This window comes from Vavraia culicis, assembly GCF_000192795.1.
Source record: "Vavraia culicis subsp. floridensis unplaced genomic scaffold supercont1.28, whole genome shotgun sequence".
Lineage (NCBI taxonomy): Eukaryota > Fungi > Microsporidia > Pleistophoridae > Vavraia > Vavraia culicis.
Window position 1 is genome coordinate 59,767 of NW_007360631.1, and position 19,435 is coordinate 79,201.

Below are 19,435 nucleotides of genomic sequence, written 5' to 3' on the forward strand. Positions count from 1 at the left end.
CTAAAAAAATGAACGGGAAGTACCCGGAAGTAATCTCAGTCTCTTGGGTGAACAGGAGAATGCACACCTGGAACTAAAAAATGAACGGGAGTACCGGAAGTATCTCAGTCTCTTGGGTGAACAGGAGAATGCACACCTGGAACTAAAAAATGAACGGGAGTACCGGAAGTATCTCAGTCTCTTGGGTGAACAGGAGAATGCACCGATGGATAGAGACTATCGCTGTTTTGATTTAGCATGCATGCAACGAACGAACGAGTTCGACTTGACAATCTGCAAAAACGGAGAAATAAAGAGAACCAAAAAGAAGAATTGTTCTTTATATTTCGGTGAGGATGCCGGTTCGTTTCCTGTACACGGTTTTTCGCGCGTGTATTCGAGTACTTCCCAGTCTTCTGATCAAAAAAACGAGGCGCATGCCTTTCCAGAAAGCGAAGCGATTTTGGATCAAAGGCCTTTTCATCATAAAATGCAAAAAACTGATTGCGAGTGGCAGCCGCACTTTCACGATGATGCAGGTGCAATAGATCATGGTGTCCGTGCAAATTACAACGGTGCAAACACGGCGAATCAGCAAAAATGTCTTACACCTGGCGGTCCACAATCGATTGGCAGTCGGTGCAGGTCTGCAACCGCTGAGTTCTTGGTCCATAGTCTCAGTAACGATATTCGTGTTATGAATTTCTGTGCACAGGGCAGCAGAATAGCCGTGACATTTTGGAGTGTGGGAAAAGCCATCGATTTTTACAGGCAATACAGTACCGTTCACAGGCTGAGGTTCGTTTCTCTGCGGAGAAATTTCAATTTTTTGTTCTATGACGATCAAATATGGAAGACCATGAAACGAGCTGAACGCGAGAACAATTTTAGATTTAATACGAATGGCGACATACATTCCTCGTGGGCCGAAGAATGTCCATCCGTTCGTCAAGAAAAGTTTTCTCTTGATTCGTACGAACAGGGACGGGCAGCTCACAGTATAGAAATAAACAAGGCAAAAAATATGTCGGTGATGGATTGCCATTATAACGGTGGAAAAGAACGAGATTCAAGCGCATCAGAGGTACTTTATAGGGTTGGTAGGACGGGTAACAACGGTGATAAGTTTTGTGACAGTGCTGATCGTATGTCCGTGTCCTGCGTTAGATGTGAGGCAACAAAACCTAGTAATGCAGCTGAAAATGGTTTTGGTAGGTACTTCAACACCATTCAGAACTTTTCTGCCCATGGTGATGGAACAAACAGCGGTTCGCAATTCATCGGATCAGCAATTCCGGCCCACCATTTCGAAGAGCGAGTCAGGTACTTTTCTTCGCTGTACAACAATTACACTTTGACCGACATTAAGAAGTTCCGATGCATGAGCAGAAGGGACCAGCAGGCCATTTTCATTTCGGAGTGCAAGAAAATCGCAGTAGGTATGCACACCAACATCACGGCACAGGAAATGATACGAGGTATGAGAGCGGATCAGATCACCAGGTTAATACGGGTGCTTGGCGAAGACATGGCATACATCTGTTCGACTAAATATGGTGCGTACAGCGTGCAGGCACTGCTGAACGTGAAGAAATTAACAAAGGAGAGCAAACAAAACATCATTGCATCGTTGGAACGGAATGCTTTGAACCTGTTTCTTCATCCTATCGGTAATTACACGGTGCAAAAAACGATTGATTATGATCCTGAGTTCCTCAAAAATTTTATTGCTCGGAATATGAGCACGATTTTAGGTGATCACCTGGGCGTGAAGGTGTATAAGAAGTGCATTGCCCGACTTAACATGAGTAAGGAGTGGATTAGCGAGCAGGAAAGTAGAATAGACGTGGCAATGAGGCAAAGACAGCAGGACAAGCCTAATAAATAATATAGATTGTACTTTTAGAACAGGCGTTAACCTCTTTCATCTCATAGATGAGCGTTTCTTGCCAAGCCACAGGATTTGCACGTCCTTTCATCTCATAGATGAGCGTTTCTTGCCAAGCCGCAGGATTTGCACGTCCTTTCATCTCATGGATGAGCGTTTCTTGCCAAGCCGCAGGATTTACACCTCCTTTCATCTCATGGATGAGCGTTTCTTGCCAAGCCACAGGATTTGCACGTCCTTTCATCTCATGGATAACTGGCAAGCGATAAATTTATTTCATTGCAGCCCACTCAGCGTGATGCATCACAGTTTACAACCATGTTCGTAGCATCTTCAAAACCAAGCGACTGATTCATTCAATGCTGTCCGATTGTGTAAATAAAACTAATTTAGTTTAAACCGCCACATAAGGACCAAAAATTCTGCACGTACTACCGCTTCTGTTTTGGATACCTACCCAATTTACTTACCGCACCGGATACACCTCAAGTCATGGCTAAGTCATCCGATCAAACGCAACAAATCCCTTCATTAGTGCAAGGTTTTGATTTGCAATAGCCATCCCGTCCGTAAATCCGTTTTGCTCTGTCACAGAAAAGCTGGTGCTGTTCAAAATACGGGAGTAACCAATCAATAGCGAATTTCCTGCAATAGCAAACGGTCCATGTCCAAAAAGACATCCACCAGACTGCCACAGACATGCGCTCGATGGATCAAAAACACCTGGTAAACGATATACCGTCCAAATATAGAACACGTACTAACGTACATCAGATACCTTCCTTGTTAAAAAGCATGTTTATTTACTTCTATACCACTTTCACAATATGCCCTTCTCTAAACGCACCTCTCTGCCATAGTTTTACGATCGTGTCAGCTCAATTCTAACGTTCGTCATGGACCGCTTTGTTACATAGCAAGGATAATTTGTTTCGTGCTGCTACGAGAGGTGATGAATTTAGTAATGCTATCCACGATGACCTGAAAATATAACAATTTACTGCACCATTTTCATGAGAATGTCTTGCAGTGCCTTCTCTGTTCCTATCACTCTGTGATCGCAAAAATGCTTTGCTGCTGGTGTGCAGCCTTTGAACAGGTTCTTCTCGATGGTGCAGCGTGTGTTTGAACTGTGGTTGCTTGGACAAGAGTCAGGTAACGCGAGCAGCAGTTGTCTCTTGCAAGCTTTGAAGGGTGTGCGCGCCCTAAATGCAATATAAAACCTGTTTTACCCTGTAGAACGGTTTAATACCACAACGTGAACGTAGATGGTGCTAGGAAACACGTTCTAGTGCAGCACATGACCGCAATTAACCTCACATTTAGGAATGACTCGCTCTTAGTTCGACTTGCCGGTACCAACACCGTTAATCGTTCGATACGGCTCGGCGGAAAACTCAAATATTTTCGAGGACCCTCCAAAGCACCATGCAGAAAATACAGAAGGACGAGTTTCCTTGCAGAGTATCGTTCTACACAGAACTGCACACACCCACCGTTGGTTATCCTGAGCTTATAAAACTTACTAAGAAACGCCTGTCGATCCTTAAATCAATAGAAACCATCAATGATCACCGTATCATGGATTTGGCGCCAAGAGAGGATGAGCTGTCGCATTTCCTATGCAGGTTGATCACCTGTTCGGTGCCATGGGCATCCCAGTGGTTCATCGCCATGGAAACCAAGCTGTTCAGAACACGGCTTGCCACGTACAACCTGTCGGAGATAAAAAACTTTTTCTACACAAAATACCTCAAGAGAGCCAAGAACCTGCAGGTCGATGAGAAGGATGTTTTCATAGAGGACGGTACAAAATTTGCTCCGAATGAGGAAATTGTGAACTCTGCGACGGACTACCACACTATTCACGTGTACTTCTCGCGGGCACCCGAGCTGGTGCGTGATTGCAGGGTAAAATTGAAAATGGGATATTTCGTTCTGCAGGATGCAAACATGGTCGCAATACTGGCAAACGAGTTCCGCGAGTACCTCCAAGAAAGGATAGACAGCTTAAAAGCAAATACCTGTCTGCGGAACGATGAGCGATTCGGTAACCTTGCGATTGACTTCTTTTCAACGCCCCAGAAGAGTACGGGGCAGCTCAAAAGCATGTTAGAGTGTGCTCCGCCATGCATCGGCCTGATAACCAAGCGGATGAGATGTGACAGGCATCTGAAATACAACGACCGGCAGATATTAATACGCTATTTGAAGGAGTGCGGACTACCCGTGGATGACTGTGTAGAATTCCTTAGGAATAATTTTGCGTGTGATCCTGTACGCTTTGACAGAGAGTTTGTGTACGTGGTACGACACAACTATGGATTGGAGGGCAAAAGGGCCAGTTATTCGTGTTATACGTGTCCACAGGTTGTAGCCATGGGTGCTTGCCCGTTTACGTCCAAATCGGTCGTAAAGGAATATCTCGACGAAAATGGCTTTCAGGACATAGAGGATGCGGTATTTAGCGAAATTGAAAAGAGGAATTACACGAAGGGATGTGGGACGTTGCTGAAGTACAGGAAAAAAAGTGCTGAGGAGGTTGCCGTCACGTCGCCCTTCATGTTTTATGATGCGTGCAAAACAAACGAATGACACAGCTATCGAATGCGAAGACAAGCAAAATTAACATAAACCATCTTGAGATTGTGTGCACAAAAACACGTTCATTCTGATTTTCACATCACAGCAACCCGTAAATGTCTGTTACGGTCATCTAATCTTACCATAGTCTGAACTTGCTTTCGGTTCGCGTGGCACATCCCTAGTGGCAGAATTACCGTTCCTCCACTCCTCGCCACCTGAAGGACAATCATGTACGCGTTAAATATCATCCATAAAATGGTAAAAGACCCTGAATCACTAAGTCATCACCCCGTTGATGGTTATTTGTTTTAATTACAGGCACAAATGATGAAGGTTTGCGGCGTCATTTAGAAACAAGCTGTTTGAGAATGCTCAGGAAGGCTTTGTTGCAACAACCTTACGTAACGGATAGCGAGAACAAAGTGACAGTTCGCGGGCTGTGTGCCCCCTTTCATGTTGTGAAAATGATGCATTGGGTGTACCACGCTTGTTTGGAATGTGCACCATCCAGAACTACTTCGTTTTTTGCAAGGATTTGCTCTTCTATGGCAAAGCGTACGCCTCTTTTTACAGGACCAGATTTAATTACGTTGCTTAATCTATGAAATGGTGTTCTCTTGGTCGAGCTCTTTTTGTTTGGTTAATTCATGATCAGCTCAAAATTTGTGCTACGTTTTAATTTATCAGTTCAACTTTGAAAAGGAGCAAATTTTTTGTTTTTTAAGAAAAACATCCTATCTCCTTAAAAATGGCAGAACCAAATACAGAGAAGGTAAAAGAGAAAGCGGCTGAAGTAAAGGACACGGTAAAGGAAAAATCGGACAAAGCTGAGCAGAAAGTTAAGGAGTCGGTCAAAAAAGCAGAGAAGGGCAAGGTTGGTCAGCATATTCCTACATCTTTGGATAACTTAACATTTAAAGATATTATCAAGTGTACGCTGCTTTTGAATGCAATCATGACAATAGGCCTGTATGTCATCGTGTCGGCGACGAGAATTAACATTGGGTCAAGGTGGAGGGAAATTCTTCTGACTACCGCAAAATTCATGATTCTAATTTTTGGTGTGGGTGGCATCGTGATCGATGCAATATTCTTTTTCGGGCGCCTTTTCAGTCTTTTCAAGGTATTTCTGGGGCTGAAGGCAGTGAAGTTGCTAGGCGTGCTCATCTTCTGTTTTGCGCAGAAGCTGGGTGCCTGGTATATTATCGTCATGTCCATTGTTTATTTAGCCTCGTGTGTGCTCATTGACTTGTGCTTTGTTTACTATCTTGCTATCTTCCAGGAAAGACTGGAAAGCGGTGAATACGATGAGAATGGAATGCCTAAGACAAAGCAAGAGGGCGAGGAACAGGTGTGATTCTGGTAGAGTTGGATTAGTATAGATTGAATAAAAAAGTTATTATAATACACATTCATTACGCTTGTTGCATTCGTACTAATTATTGTATTTCTATCATACACACCAAAGGAGCAGCCTATGTCACGCACCTAGGTATTTGGAGGACACGAAACTTTACAGGGAGAACACTCAGATTATAAATTAAGGAGGAAATACGTTTAATTCATCACTGCCAACATCTTTGGTGCTTTGGAAACGAGTTTTATTCTACCGCGTGTTTATTTAGTAGCACGTATTTTATCGCTGTAATGTCTTAGAACACCAGGACTTTGTTCAAAATCTGCGAGTTAGGTACAAACAGGATGAGTGGACTGTTCTACGGTACAAACAACAATAATGTCCGGACTTTTCTACCCATGAATAACATAGAATCTATCGCAAATGCACATTAGAGGCAACAATTTTAGGTACTGTTGGCAGAAACCGAGTATTTTGCTGATAGCTTTCACAATAATATTCTCTTGACCGGTTATTTGCTCGCATGTAAAAAAATACGTAGATTTGCCATTTTATAGTGCATTGGTACACGCTGATAACAATTCGTTTGAAAACATTTAATTCATACATTCACATCAACTTCAGTAGATTCACAAATTTGTTTCGATTCCGTACTAACAGCAAATATTGGTTGCTTCTCCTGCCATCCTCTAATTCGATAATAAACCAACGGTGCACTCTGTGTTGCAAGCACCTGCTCCTTTAAATGCTTCTTGATCGTGGATGATCAATTTCATCAGCTCCTTTATGAATTTAGCAATTGGAACGATTTCCTAGTTATTGTAAGAACTAAGTTTGTGGCAGCGTTACTTTGACTGTGAGAGTTGTTTAGAGAAGTAATAGAGGATAATTACTCGATTGATGTGTTGGTGGTGCGGATCGGTGGGTATTGGTACATGCAAGTAGGTTGGCAAAGGCCGAAGGCTCTCTCAGCAACACGGTAATCTCGTTATATCCAATACATAAGCAAACTGCAATGACATAAATATAGGGCCAGTCTGCTATTCTCGCGGCCTAATTGGCAAATCAGATAGAACATGTGTTTTTTACTGGCACAAAACAAAATTTTATCATCAAAACGTTGTTTTGGCTAGATTTTCTGTCTAAGTGTCTGCAACGCTTCATAATTATGAGGTAAATCATTAAAATGGTACCAAAGGCACATTTCCCTGAACAAATTGTTCACTGTGAACATCCACACTGAAGCAACTTGCAAGTTTTAAGCCAGTTATTCGGTACATGGATAAAGCTCTGGATGCAAGCGCATCGTTTTTTGATCTTATACATCGTTTTATCGTGTTATCCGTACCTTGATCATTGGACAGACCATCACGTGTATGATGCGCATACCTTTACCATGTCAACTTGACCAGTGCATGTTTTATCCTCTGCTCTGCTGTATAAATGCAACTTATATTTCTGTTCGTCGTGCTTACCGTTCACATTTCAGGTTAACAGCGTTAAGGTGTCTTTGAATGCCCGTGAGATGGAAGTATTAGCCTGCAAAGCAAGGTATTTGTATCAGAGATACCCAAAATAGGTTGAAACAACGAATATCCTCTTTTGCTACCGTCAGCACGTCGAAATTGCCTGATAAGATGACGGGTTGTGCTTAACCGCGGTAATGATTATCTCTGCGAAAAACAAGATGGCACATCAATTTTTTGGGAACTGTCCGCAACGGTAGCGATTCTGTGAACGCAGAGTGGCATTTGATCGGGTGTTTAAGCGTTCCGTACTTCGTGCACGCATTGATTTATGAGTGATCGGTGTATACGAGGAACCCTGTAGGTGATCGCATCTATGGACAAGCCTCTTGCTGGCAGGAACTAGAAATGCTAGATTCCATGCATTTGTAAATCAACACCAGAGATTAAAGCAATTAATGTGTATGTTATTTATTAAGATCATGTTACGGATAAAAACAGCAACAATGAGAAAAATTTTAAAAATAATTTAGCAAAGCAGCGAGCGATGAGGTCTATCAGCATTAACAGGGCAGAAACCACCACCGTTTTTTTCTCGTGGAATTCATGTACACATCATTGGAGAGCTGCTCGATCTTGTACTTCGCATTTTTGTTCCCGAATAGGCCTGAGATCGAATACCACCAGAGAGCATGTGCCGGGTCCTTCTTTATTCCTATACCCTTCTCTATGTATCCACCAAGGCTATACGCTGCTCCGGCGTGTCCGCCCACAGCTGCTTTCAACGTCCATTGGTATGCTTCCTCATAGTTTACATCCAAAACCCTGTCAATACCGGTTATGTAGAACGTTGACAATGCCATCTGTGCATCAACCTGTCCCAGCTCGGCCGCTTTCTTGTACCACCAAATAGCTTCCCTCCAACTTTTTGATCGGTTCAATTCTCCAAACTCGTGGCTCCTGCCCAACCTGTAGCAACAGTTCGGACAGCCGAAGGATGCACCTCGGACGTATATCTTGTATGCATATTGACAATCTTTGTAAAGATCTAGCGCAGCGTTCCCGGTCTCGTATATTCTTCCTAAATCGAAATAAGGATGTGGATATTCTGGACTGGCGTTGACCATCGCGAGTTTGATGTAGTGAAAGCCTGTGCGACAGTCACGCATGTCTTCATCCTCACAATAGTACAGGATCATTCCATAGGCATGCATTCCCTCCGACAGACCCATTTTTGCTGCACACCTGTAGTACGTGAACGCTTTGGTAAGCGATCGCTTCGTATGAATACCTTTCTCAAACATCACGGCCAGTCGAAAGGCACCCATTCCGTGGTTCCTTTTGAGAGCACAGATATAATTTTCGTATGCTTTTTTGTAGTTTATTACCAGTCCGAATGCACCAATTTCATAGGCTATTCCCATGTAAGCATAGGCCAGGCCCAGCTCCTTTTCGGGCGTGTCATTTCCTCCCCGTCCTTTGATTACGTTTCTTAAGACTTCCAAGCATGTTTTCTCCATCTCATTCGGTTCGTCCCTCTTGCCATTCTTTTTTCCCGCCTGAGCCGGATCGGATATGCCCATTATATGACATAAGTTCTCACGGTTATCTTCAATTTTCCTCAGTATCCTGTAGATAAATTTCAACTTGGCCATCATATTATTGCTTTTAAACGCCAGCTCATAGTCGGTTAGGTTCTTCTTAACGACCAAGGAAGATATTTGCTTCTCCATTAAAGCAATGGACAGCACGTGAGAGAATCGGATTTATATTGTTTTGGCGTCGACGAATCAAAACACGGAAAGAATGGGAATAATCAATAAAATGTTGATCTCCTTTTTGCTTGCCAATCAGATAGTGAAGCATGGATAAGGAAACATTATCATGTGGCCAAAAGTAATGAATTGTGCGAAAGACTATAGGCTGTGCCACTTTTCAGATACATGCATTGGTCTAAAACGTAAGTATAAATTGTTGCCTTCTGCGTATAATTTTTCTGTTTGAAGAACCCAAACATTTCTTCAGCTTTCATGATGTCTGGCAGGCTATTCGCAGTCCTTGACGAGCAGCAAAATTATCGCAAATTGTTCCCAGATAAGTTTATTTGTAGTGGTCATCTAAACGATGATCTAAAACGTATTGAGCATGTTTGATGATTAGCACACCGATGTTCCGTTGCGATGCCATGAACTCGGCATGATGAAGACAACCTTAGGACATGGTTGACATAGTGACCTGTCACAGACAACCAAACGATATACAGCGATTGTTCTTCCGTAAGAAATTATCTGGGACCAGAGTTTAATTATTTCTACGAATTAGAGCAAGCGAGTATAGCGGTGCAATAATTCGCCAAGGAAATGGGAAGGGAACATTGGACAGAAAAGAATGCGCCTGGAACTGCGAGTATATTTGTCTCCTTTTTTGTTAACGCACTACTTTCAGCCTCTCTGATCAATCTATTGCCGGATAGACTGCGGTTGTTGTAAGCACCATTTCTGCGTTCGTGCATGAAAGAACCGCAATTTTCATCGTTTAGTGCTTTGATCCGTTCATATCATAGGACATTCATTATTTTGATAGAACAAGAATTTAATTGGTGATCACTCGAAATTTAAGTGGTTTTTGCTTTATTTTTTATATCTACGCGCGGGTGCTGAGAGAAGTTTTCCATGACTGGGACGTTGTCATCAATGATGTGATGATTAAAAGAATTGATATATTTTTAAGAAGTATGTGTGCACATAACAAAAACACCTCAGGCCCACCTACTTTTGCGGATCGAATGGACGTGAATCGCACAAACATTCACGATTCTGTTTAGAAATTTACGAGTGTGTATAATGCAGAAAGTTGCTTTTGCGATTAATACGGTCACCAAACTGTTGTGCATATTGTTTTCAAGCACTTTTCTTCGCATAGGGTGGTTCTTACATCGTGTTTCTTCTGAGATTTCACTGCTCATCGGAATGAGACAGAACAAACGTTGGTATGGAAAAATGATGGAGTGCACGGGTAAAAATGTGTTAAAAGATAAAAATGTATGGCATGCAAAGTGTGTATGGAATGTATTTATGAACAGTAATGAAGAACTAACATTTGGTCTCGATAATAAATCGTTTTAAATAGGGGACATTCTCCTGTAACTGTATTTTTTTCGGAGTAAAGATTTTGTCTGATCCACCGCTCATACAAAGTTCACAGATTTTTTCTTTTCACTAAAAGTACGTTTATTATATCGGCCCGTGGATTATTTGCCCTTATGAAGATCAAGAGAAAATTTTGCAGAGTGCCAAAAGTTTTGAACATAAGCGAGAAAAGCAGGCACAGTGAAAAAGATGTGAGCGTGATAGAAAATGATGAGCCAAAATTTGATGAGTACTTCAGGATTAATCATAATTTGGCACCGCCCTACAATATATTGATGGATACCAATTTTATTTTGCACAGTGTTCGGAAAAGAATGGACATCGAGACCGAGCTAATGAGGGTTTTGTTCAGTAACGTGAAAATTTGCGTGCCAGAGTGTGTTTTTGCCGAGATAGAAAAGATGGGACTGAAGTACAGAGTAGCACTCATGGCAGCACGGAAGCTGAAACACCAAGTGCTTATTTGTGACCATAAGGGCACGTACGCAGATGACTGTATCATGGACAGAATCACGCCCAATAGGTGTTATATCGTTGCAACATGCGATGCGGATCTGAAGAGAAGGATTAGGCGAATACCTGGTGTACCAATATTATACATAAATGCTAGAAAATATGCGGTAGAGAGTTTGCCTAACGTTTAATACCGTTCAGAAGTACTGAGTAGTTGGTCTTGGGTGGTATTGCTTTGATTTGAGTGTGATTAGTTAGATAAAAACAACTGGTAGATACCAACGGCTTTATGTTTGGTGGTACTGCTTTGATTTTCAGTAGAAATTAATTTTCTTTCTTTTTGCATTTGAGCTCGTACGATAAAAGATGAATGATCAGCACCACATAACCGCATTGATGCATTTTGAGCTCGTACGATAAAAGATGAACTATCAGCACCACATAACCGCATTGATGCATTTTGAGCTCGTACGATAAAAGATGAACTATCAGCACCACATAACCGCATTGATGCATTTTGAGCTCGTACGATAAAAGATGAATGATCAGCACCACATAACCGCATTGATGCATTTTGAGCTCGTACGATAAAAGATGAACTATCAGCACCACATAACCGCATTGATGCATTTAGACTAATACAGCATGCCGGTTGTCTTGAACACGAGTATTACCTCGCTTTAGATATCGTAAAAAACTAAAACTTTACTTTTTTTGCCATGAACGCTCATCGGTTCACATAGATGCAAGTGGCGAGTTAACCTTGTCCTACCATACTTCGCTGCTTTGACGCCTCACTGCATATCTGGCAATCCTCAATAAAGGCCTTTCTTGCCTCTTCCATATTGTTGTCATTTCCGTTCCACTTCTGCATCGCATGGCTGGTAAGCGCTCTGCCGTAAGAATATGTCAAATTCATTTTCAAATCGAGGTTGCTGATCATCTTAAGATAGTCGATCGCGTCCTCATATGTGTGTCCGCCACTTAAAAACACAATACCAGGTACCTGGGGTGGAATGCTGCTCATTATTGCCTCCTGCGTGAACATGGTCGTACTGTTCTTATCAACTGATGCTCTGTCCTTTCCATCGGTTACAAACCCTATTTTGAACAACACACAGGTCAAATCAACGTTGTAATAGTTCAACTTGTTGACCAAGAGGCTTAAAACGTACTTGAGCACTCTATAATGTGCTTCTATGGTAAATTGGCCCTCAAATAGAATCTCCGGTTCAACAATCGGAACAAGTTCGTGTAATAGACACAGCTGCGCGTATTTTGCGAGTACATCGCAGTTCTTGTCTATAGCCTCGAAAGTTGGCGTCCTATAGGTGATTGTGAAAACGGACCTCCACTTCGCAAATTTCGCCTTCTTATACTTTTGGCTGGCCAAAGTCTTTTCCAAGTCTTCCAGTCCCTTCGAAATCTGCTCATGATATCTCTCTTCTGCGTTGTCACTTGAGGATCTTTTTATATAATCACCATATTTAACTCTATTCTTAGCCTTCTCTTCCTCGGTTAGCGGCCGTTCCTGCTCTTCCACTTTCGCTTTTGCGTACTCGCTGTGCTGCTTCATAAAATCAACCACCTTATCACCTGCATTTTTGACTGAGCTCTTCACATCAGCGGGCACGTTCTCTTCCATTTCTTTGGCCTTTTTCTGGACTTTAATTTTCACATCATCGTAGTCAATCTTTACGAGCCCCTGATCCAACTTAATCCCGGGCATAATACCTCTGCTCAAAAGGCTGTCCACGAATAAGTTGTTTTTTTCATTTCGCTGTTCAAACGTTTCTGTGTGCAAAATCACACCGCTTATGTACTTTTCAATGCCTTCTGTCTCAATAAGCATGTTCCTGAACCTGCGTCTATTTTCGGCTGTATTGCTTATGTTGTAATTCTCGAACTTCTGCTGAATGCTATTAGGGCTTTCATCGATTGCCAGAATGCCCTTGCCGTTACGCACCAACTCTAATGCTGTCTTTCTTAACTCTTCTTTTCCCATAACTTCGCTGTTTTCTTTCTTTTTATATATTGTTAAAGGGGTTGTTTCTGATTAATACACATCAATGATTGGTGGAAATTGACCGCAAAGAATAACAGTTGCCATCAAAATACCTATTAATGAGTCCTTGACGGCCCATAATTTATCAGCAAACACATCATCCGTAAAAAATAAATAAAAATAGTTTATCAGCAGATGAAAACGGTTTGTTAGCAGATAAAAACAGTTTTGGACAAATAAAAATAGTTTTTAGCAGATAGAGATAATTGTATAGCACAAAATACGCAGGAACAATGGTTGTAGAGAATGGACGGCACGTACAGTATGACGTAATTGGAGATATCTATCACAAATCGGATAATTTAGGAATTTAGACTATTTGGTACAGATTAAATTTACAATCTGCCGCGGGATGTCTTGCTGATAAAGAAATAGGATCGAAGCGTATAATGATATAATCTTGTACAATAGAATTACATTATCACCAAATGTTCAATGACTTAAACAGAGGCTTAGATAGTTTGAAACGTGCATGCTGATTGTAAATATTTTTTGGTCATCCCAACCTTGATTGATACGACTAAGATCGAGTGCATCATATGACCAGGTTGATGATTTGGTGCTTATCATAGCAATAATAGGTTACTATCGCTTGAAGCTTATTGGTTGAAATACAACAATAAATGTTATCGCTTGAAGATAATTGGTTGGAATATAACAATAAATGTTTATTTGGCTTGCAAACCATCCCTGTCTAAATTGATTGGCCACAAGAATGATCAAGAAGCTGTATGTTGCAGTTGAATAAATTTTCTTCTTTGAATATGTTTCACAAGCTCGGTGCATCTCTCGAGCCATGATGATCCGTATTTGCCAATGAAATGTCAAAACATACTGTCTTTCTTATTAATTACTGATGTAGCTGTGTTTTACAACAATTTTTACAAGGTAAATTAGTGATTCTAAGCGAGAACATTTGCACAATGAACCAGATTTATGATACCAGCACGATATATATTCATATACCACTTGAATTGCTGAATGTGTGTAGACAGTAGTCATTTTGTTGCAGGCCTGTTTCTTAGTAATTTCCACACATTTTCACACTTCAGCTGAAGCGTAAAATTGTATTACTGAATTAATGTTATGGTTGGACAAAGATTGTTTTTTTCTCATGAATTTCAGGTTTGTTTCCAAAAATTTTTGAAAATATAAAGCATTTTGAATCGATAACAACTAGTTCAGTTTGTAAAAAACAAAGAGAACATATTTACTCAGCGTACTTTGGTTGAGGGTTTGAGCCGCGACAGTTAAATTTTGTTTCACTACAGCGGCAAACAATTGACAAGTGCAAATAAGAGTAAATGTAATTAACAAGTTCATTGGTGCTTGATGCTAGTTTGATATAATTTAACACACAACAGTTCAGTGGAATAAACCACGTATTTGTGGATCTAGCGGGAATCCAGAAGTGTAATCTATCTTAATCTGATCCGCCCACCCGAGCAGTAATCTAATTCGGCGTCGGTACATATAATCAAACGAAAATTCAGAAAATGCAAGGGAAACAATTCCTAAGCAATCCTTGGATACGAATATTTGACTGTTTTTACATTAATTCTATTTTGTTGAAAAGGGAGATATAAATATTGTCGGATGATACAGATTGTGTGTGCATTTTGGTAGGATGTTTGAAATGGAATAAAGCTTATTTAACGTACTTTTGTACAACGATGGTACATTTTGTAGGTTTCAGGAGTGTTGATAGCATGTATCGTTCTATTTAGTTAGAATGCACAAAAAAAGTAATCTTGTATTGTTAAGCATGTAATTTAGTGCTACCCGCGCTATACGCTTCCAGAAACAAGAAAACATTCCACCATTCTGACTATTTTTTGCCATTCTCTTAGAAACACGAACGATCACATAAATTGTTAAAGAGCTGATGAACACCATTTCAGGACACACAACACATGGTTCCAGCAAAAACAATTTTACTCAAATCGATATCTGATACTATACCACGTAATTTTGTCTCGTATTTCATAATGATACTCTACAGCACTTGAACACACGATTGAATTCAGGAAACAATGTGATGAATCACCAGTTGATCCTCGAATTTCTGTTTTCCAGTAACAAATATCATTTATTGTCTACGTACTCGAACAAACACACTTTGTATCCGCGTTCTGCTTAATCATGAAAACCACCCGCACCAAAAAATATTCTACTCCAACCATTCACATCCCACTATAATTTACGCATCACCAATGCAAACATCGTGTAAGCAGTCGCGGCTAGTATAAGAATACCGAAGATTAGCGTAAAGACGGCATTAAAGAACCACAGTTTATTTTTTCTGTCCCCGATAAGAATGTAATAAAAGCCCGAAATTATAAAACACATCAGCGATGAGACTGTGCCGCCAATCAGAGACAATATTGTGTTAAAGCTTATTTCCAACAAAGCTATTGCAATAGAAATGATTACGACTGTGGATACGAATGCCATCCGATACCTGGACGCGGTTATGTTGAGGTACAGCTGCGCGGCATTCAGCTGTAACGGAATAGAAAAAGTAACCATGACAAGAAAACATGCCTGCATAACAAGCGTAATCTTGTCATCGTAAAGACTATCAAAAAACTTTGGCCCGATGCTAAAAAGATACGCGTTAGATAGCCCAAACACGAAATAAAGCAAAATGCAGCTCGCTACTGTGCACAATATCACGCTATAACACTGGTTCAAACTCATAAAACACTCATTCTGGAAGGAAAAAATGTTTTGATGGCACGTAAATGTATAAACGTAGCTTCCCAAGGTGTTGTAATCAATTTTCTTGTATAATGCAATGCTTCCCTGCGGTTGTTTGCTATAAAGTCTCCATAACGTGGCAAGCACCATAATGCAAGTGGCCACTATGCCAAGAAACGAGGTAAATCTAAGCTTGCTGAACTGTTTGAACGTAGAAATAGGCATTGTTACAAGCACAAATGCAATAAATAAAACATTTGGGCAGTGTACATTGACTCTATCACAGATATTGTGAAAAATTTCCCGAATCATAACGACGTAGGAGAGTGTGACAGACACACATTTCATTACAATAATTGTATTGACGAACAGCTTAATGCGTTTGCTGTCGGTGAGCGTAGACATTGTTTTGTTCTTCATGTGATTCAGCTTTAAATATATCAAAAGTCCCTGTGCTGAAAAGAACGCGCTTATAAGTGTCAGTATCACAGTGGGAACGACACCGTTGATGGTGAATAAGTATGGATACGTTACTAGACCCGATCCGAGAACGCTTTTCATAAGATTGAAATAACCAACTAAAAAAGGAGACATCGAGGGGTCCGAACCAATAAATTCTTATAAGTGCGGTCATATATCGATTCAAAAAATTGTGAAAATACATAAATGATACAAAGCAGACTGCGACTTTTTAAAAAAACATGATACTACCGTTCGAATCATATTCCCATATATGAAACTACGAAAAAATACTTCTTTTTATGGGATAGAATAAATTTAATTCTATCTCGGGTATTTTTTCTGCAATAATTAGACATGTTTGACATTTAGAAAAAACGTGCATACCATGTAGCCTTGATTTTTTATCTCACATGGATCCAACATGTTGTTAAATGAATTATCATGTGTTCATTACACCGAAATATCATGTTATTGAGTTTCAATATACTTGAATTTTCAAATAAGAGAGAATGAGGGTCAAATTTCAGTGTGATGAATATGGTAGATGCTTGGATCAACGATATAAGCCTATATTTTGGAAAGTTATTTTCAATACGTGGCAGTATCTATGAATAGCGGACAAAAATGAAAGATAAATCAGCTAAAATGCATGTTTAGCGCTAATTATCTTTATAGAGCAGAACGAAGATTTTATCAAACATCAAAACTTTGTGGTTCTTGGACAAGATGCTTATGTTTTTTTCCATCCCATGTTTTGCATTTTTCACAAAGGACATTTAGTATTCGGCAGAGATCATTTTTTTATATCTAATCTATAGAAAAAAGTGGGAAATATAACAGGAAATGAACTGTTAGATTCGATCATCTAATCCTTAATTTTTCCAAAAAAGAACATTCGATTTTTACTGAACAGCCAGTTAATTTTCTGGCCATTTTTTTGATTGGTGATGATGCAAAAATCAAACCGTCTCATTAAGACAAGATATCAGTAATATCTGGGAACTTGGACGAAGAAGATAATGTTCCAAAATAAAGTACTATAGTAATGAATACATCACATAACGAAGTTAAAAAGTTTTACTTGAGGTGCATGCTGAAATATATCCATGAGCAAATATGGTTTTGATTATCTGCAGAATATTAAGAGAATATGGTATCGGATCGGTTACTATTTGACTCTCGTTCTTTGTTCGTATAAAACGTACTTCCAATTAAATTAATATGCAAGCAATGCATAAACTGACGCGGTAAATGCAATATTATACATATCAAAATCCGTAATTCCAAAACTAGCAAATAAACGCAATTTTTGGTAAATATATTAGCACGAGCACCATTTTCTTGTTTAGATGAATCATAGGTTAGATGTTTTCAAATATTTTTGTCGACAAATGGCATGCAACCTGAAAGGTTCGAATAATTTTAGCGTTTTGAAATGCTCAATACTAAGACAAGTGCAAATAATGACTAATTTAATATTGGTTGACAAAAGTCGAAGAGTAAATCAATTTGGGGTATTTTGGATATGTCGAAATAGTAAATCAAGAAGAGCTAACGACTGATATGCTATTGGTGTTTTGCGGAAATGGTATGCAATGAAATATGATGATCTGATGAGCGCGTTAATTTGGAACAAAAGCTAGATAACATGGGCATCCAACCAATGCGATAAATATCGCAGCTTACTTGTAACGCAATGAAAGCATCCTATCCGCAAACTGCAGTGGTCATAACATAAATTGAATACAATATCATCCTAATAGTCACCATGTTTGTTCCATCTTTGACATAATATTACTTTTTCATGGATATAAATAGCCAAAAAAGACTTTCATACAACACACATTCTCGCCAAACACTGATTTAGTCATTCCGTACGCATTATAATTTGAAAAGGAGCCGGTGATGAATACAAGCAATGATATATAATCAAATTTGATCAGGTGAACATTCTCGTGAAAGGCACACCAATCAATCTTTCTCAAAATCTTCGCACTCAGCCAGGAAAACTGGATGTAAAAGATAAGATTGCGTGTAAAAGAAATAACGAAACAGTAACGGGTAGTTTTGGATTAGCTTACAGAAATCAGATAGAAATGAAAGTTCTGCATCACTCAAACGACAAAGAACGAATATGGGTACGAGTTGATCATGTTTTGTGTCTGAAGCAATTGTTTGAAAGAATGAGCTGTTTATTGAGGCATCGCGAGGGTAATTGACGGGTACGAAAGTAACAGAAATTCGGATGCATCCATGGTCGTGCTCCTATCACGTGGCTTCCTACATATCTTTCTTCGGTACTATCTGCAGAATACGGAGCATGAATGAACAGACATATCTATTCACATATTGTGTATAGGGTTAGAGGGATGTTCATTGTATGGTTTTGTGACAGAGAGGGCAATACAGTGTAACAGTGAGGGAAGCGTAAATATTTGTAGCAGTATGAGGGAAACGCAAAGAACGAATAACATGCTACTAGTCAATTACTTTGCCAGCAATATATATAATATAGAGCTTGTATGGGACTAAGTACGTAATGAGTAGTTCAGAAATGCTCTGCCAACAATGAACATTGATTTACGCAACTGTGTCTACGATTACAGCTGGAGAAACTAGCAGTCGCTGGGCTGATATCTTCAAGAAAATAGTGAATGCCGGTATATCAAGATTGTTCAAAGATGATATTGTCACGAATATTGCATTTCAGAGACTTGTTCTCTGGTTCTGCGATACTCAGTTCAGTATTGGTTCGCTGTCAGCTGGGGAAGTTGTGCTTTGTTGCAGGTATTCGATTATTGGAGAAGAAGTGAATTAGAAGACAACCTAGCAAAACTATATACTCTCAATTTTGAAACTAAAGGGAGAATGGTGTTGCCATGCAGTTGTAAAGCATTTTTACTGAATGGCATACAAGTTATAGACGATTTTGTGGTGAAAGTCAATGAAGAATGTGTGATGAAAGAAATAACAGCTGTGCTGGGCATGATTTGTATTCTGTTCGTAGAAAGATGTAAAATCATATTTGCCATAGAGAGTAGTGAGAGTTTGTTTTGAAGAAAAACAGAGTTGTAACTGCGTAATAACACAGTGCTTTTGACGCCAGACTCACACAATCACGGCATATTTGCAATGGCATGAAGCAGTACCGCTAAAATGCAGTGAATGTATGACTGATCACACTTCAAGCATGAATAAGGAGTGTTAACGTCTATTGATAACGGATTGCAGGTACACATTTTCAATATCACGGATCGAGTTCATCAGAAAGCTTCTATTATCACGCAAAATAGAAAGAGTAGAACCAGAAATGGATCAGGAGACAGACCG

General features: G+C 39.9%; 8 protein-coding genes across 8 annotated transcripts; 4 read left to right on the forward strand and 4 right to left on the reverse strand.

Annotated features, from left to right (window-relative positions):
* Nucleotides 1-205: 205 nt before the first annotated feature.
* On the forward strand, nt 206-1,867 carry VCUG_01685 (uncharacterized protein; the record flags this gene model as incomplete). The annotated part of the gene is made up of 1 exon (XM_008076488.1): nt 206-1,867. One exon carries the CDS (start codon nt 206-208, stop codon nt 1,865-1,867), a length of 1,662 nt encoding a protein of 553 aa, XP_008074679.1.
* Nucleotides 1,868-3,295: 1,428 nt separating this feature from the next.
* VCUG_01686 (uncharacterized protein) lies at nt 3,296-4,462 on the forward strand (the record flags this gene model as incomplete). The annotated part of the gene is made up of 1 exon (XM_008076511.1): nt 3,296-4,462. The coding sequence occupies one exon, from the start codon at nt 3,296-3,298 to the stop codon at nt 4,460-4,462; it is 1,167 nt and encodes a 388-aa protein (XP_008074702.1).
* Nucleotides 4,463-5,201: 739 nt separating this feature from the next.
* On the forward strand, nt 5,202-5,810 carry VCUG_01687 (uncharacterized protein; the record flags this gene model as incomplete). Its single annotated transcript, XM_008076512.1, has 1 exon — nt 5,202-5,810. One exon carries the CDS (start codon nt 5,202-5,204, stop codon nt 5,808-5,810), a length of 609 nt encoding a protein of 202 aa, XP_008074703.1.
* A 1,935-nt stretch (nt 5,811-7,745) lies between these two features.
* VCUG_01688 (uncharacterized protein) lies at nt 7,746-9,158 on the reverse strand. The gene has a single exon (XM_008076513.1). It carries the CDS (start codon nt 9,007-9,009, stop codon nt 7,840-7,842), a length of 1,170 nt encoding a protein of 389 aa, XP_008074704.1. The 5' UTR covers nt 9,010-9,158; the 3' UTR covers nt 7,746-7,839.
* A 1,380-nt stretch (nt 9,159-10,538) lies between these two features.
* On the forward strand, nt 10,539-11,199 carry VCUG_01689 (uncharacterized protein; the record flags this gene model as incomplete). The annotated part of the gene is made up of 1 exon (XM_008076514.1): nt 10,539-11,199. The coding sequence occupies one exon, from the start codon at nt 10,539-10,541 to the stop codon at nt 11,067-11,069; it is 531 nt and encodes a 176-aa protein (XP_008074705.1). The 3' UTR covers nt 11,070-11,199.
* Nucleotides 11,200-11,202: 3 nt separating this feature from the next.
* On the reverse strand, nt 11,203-11,508 carry VCUG_01690 (uncharacterized protein; the record flags this gene model as incomplete). Its single annotated transcript, XM_008076515.1, has 1 exon — nt 11,203-11,508. The coding sequence occupies one exon, from the start codon at nt 11,506-11,508 to the stop codon at nt 11,203-11,205; it is 306 nt and encodes a 101-aa protein (XP_008074706.1).
* A 10-nt stretch (nt 11,509-11,518) lies between these two features.
* VCUG_01691 (uncharacterized protein) lies at nt 11,519-12,961 on the reverse strand. Its single transcript, XM_008076516.1, has one exon. The coding sequence runs from the start codon at nt 12,881-12,883 to the stop codon at nt 11,636-11,638; it is 1,248 nt and encodes a 415-aa protein (XP_008074707.1). The 5' UTR covers nt 12,884-12,961; the 3' UTR covers nt 11,519-11,635.
* Nucleotides 12,962-14,999: 2,038 nt separating this feature from the next.
* On the reverse strand, nt 15,000-16,237 carry VCUG_01692 (uncharacterized protein; the record flags this gene model as incomplete). The annotated part of the gene is made up of 1 exon (XM_008076517.1): nt 15,000-16,237. One exon carries the CDS (start codon nt 16,235-16,237, stop codon nt 15,137-15,139), a length of 1,101 nt encoding a protein of 366 aa, XP_008074708.1. The 3' UTR covers nt 15,000-15,136.
* Between the last annotated feature and the right edge of the window lie 3,198 nt (nt 16,238-19,435).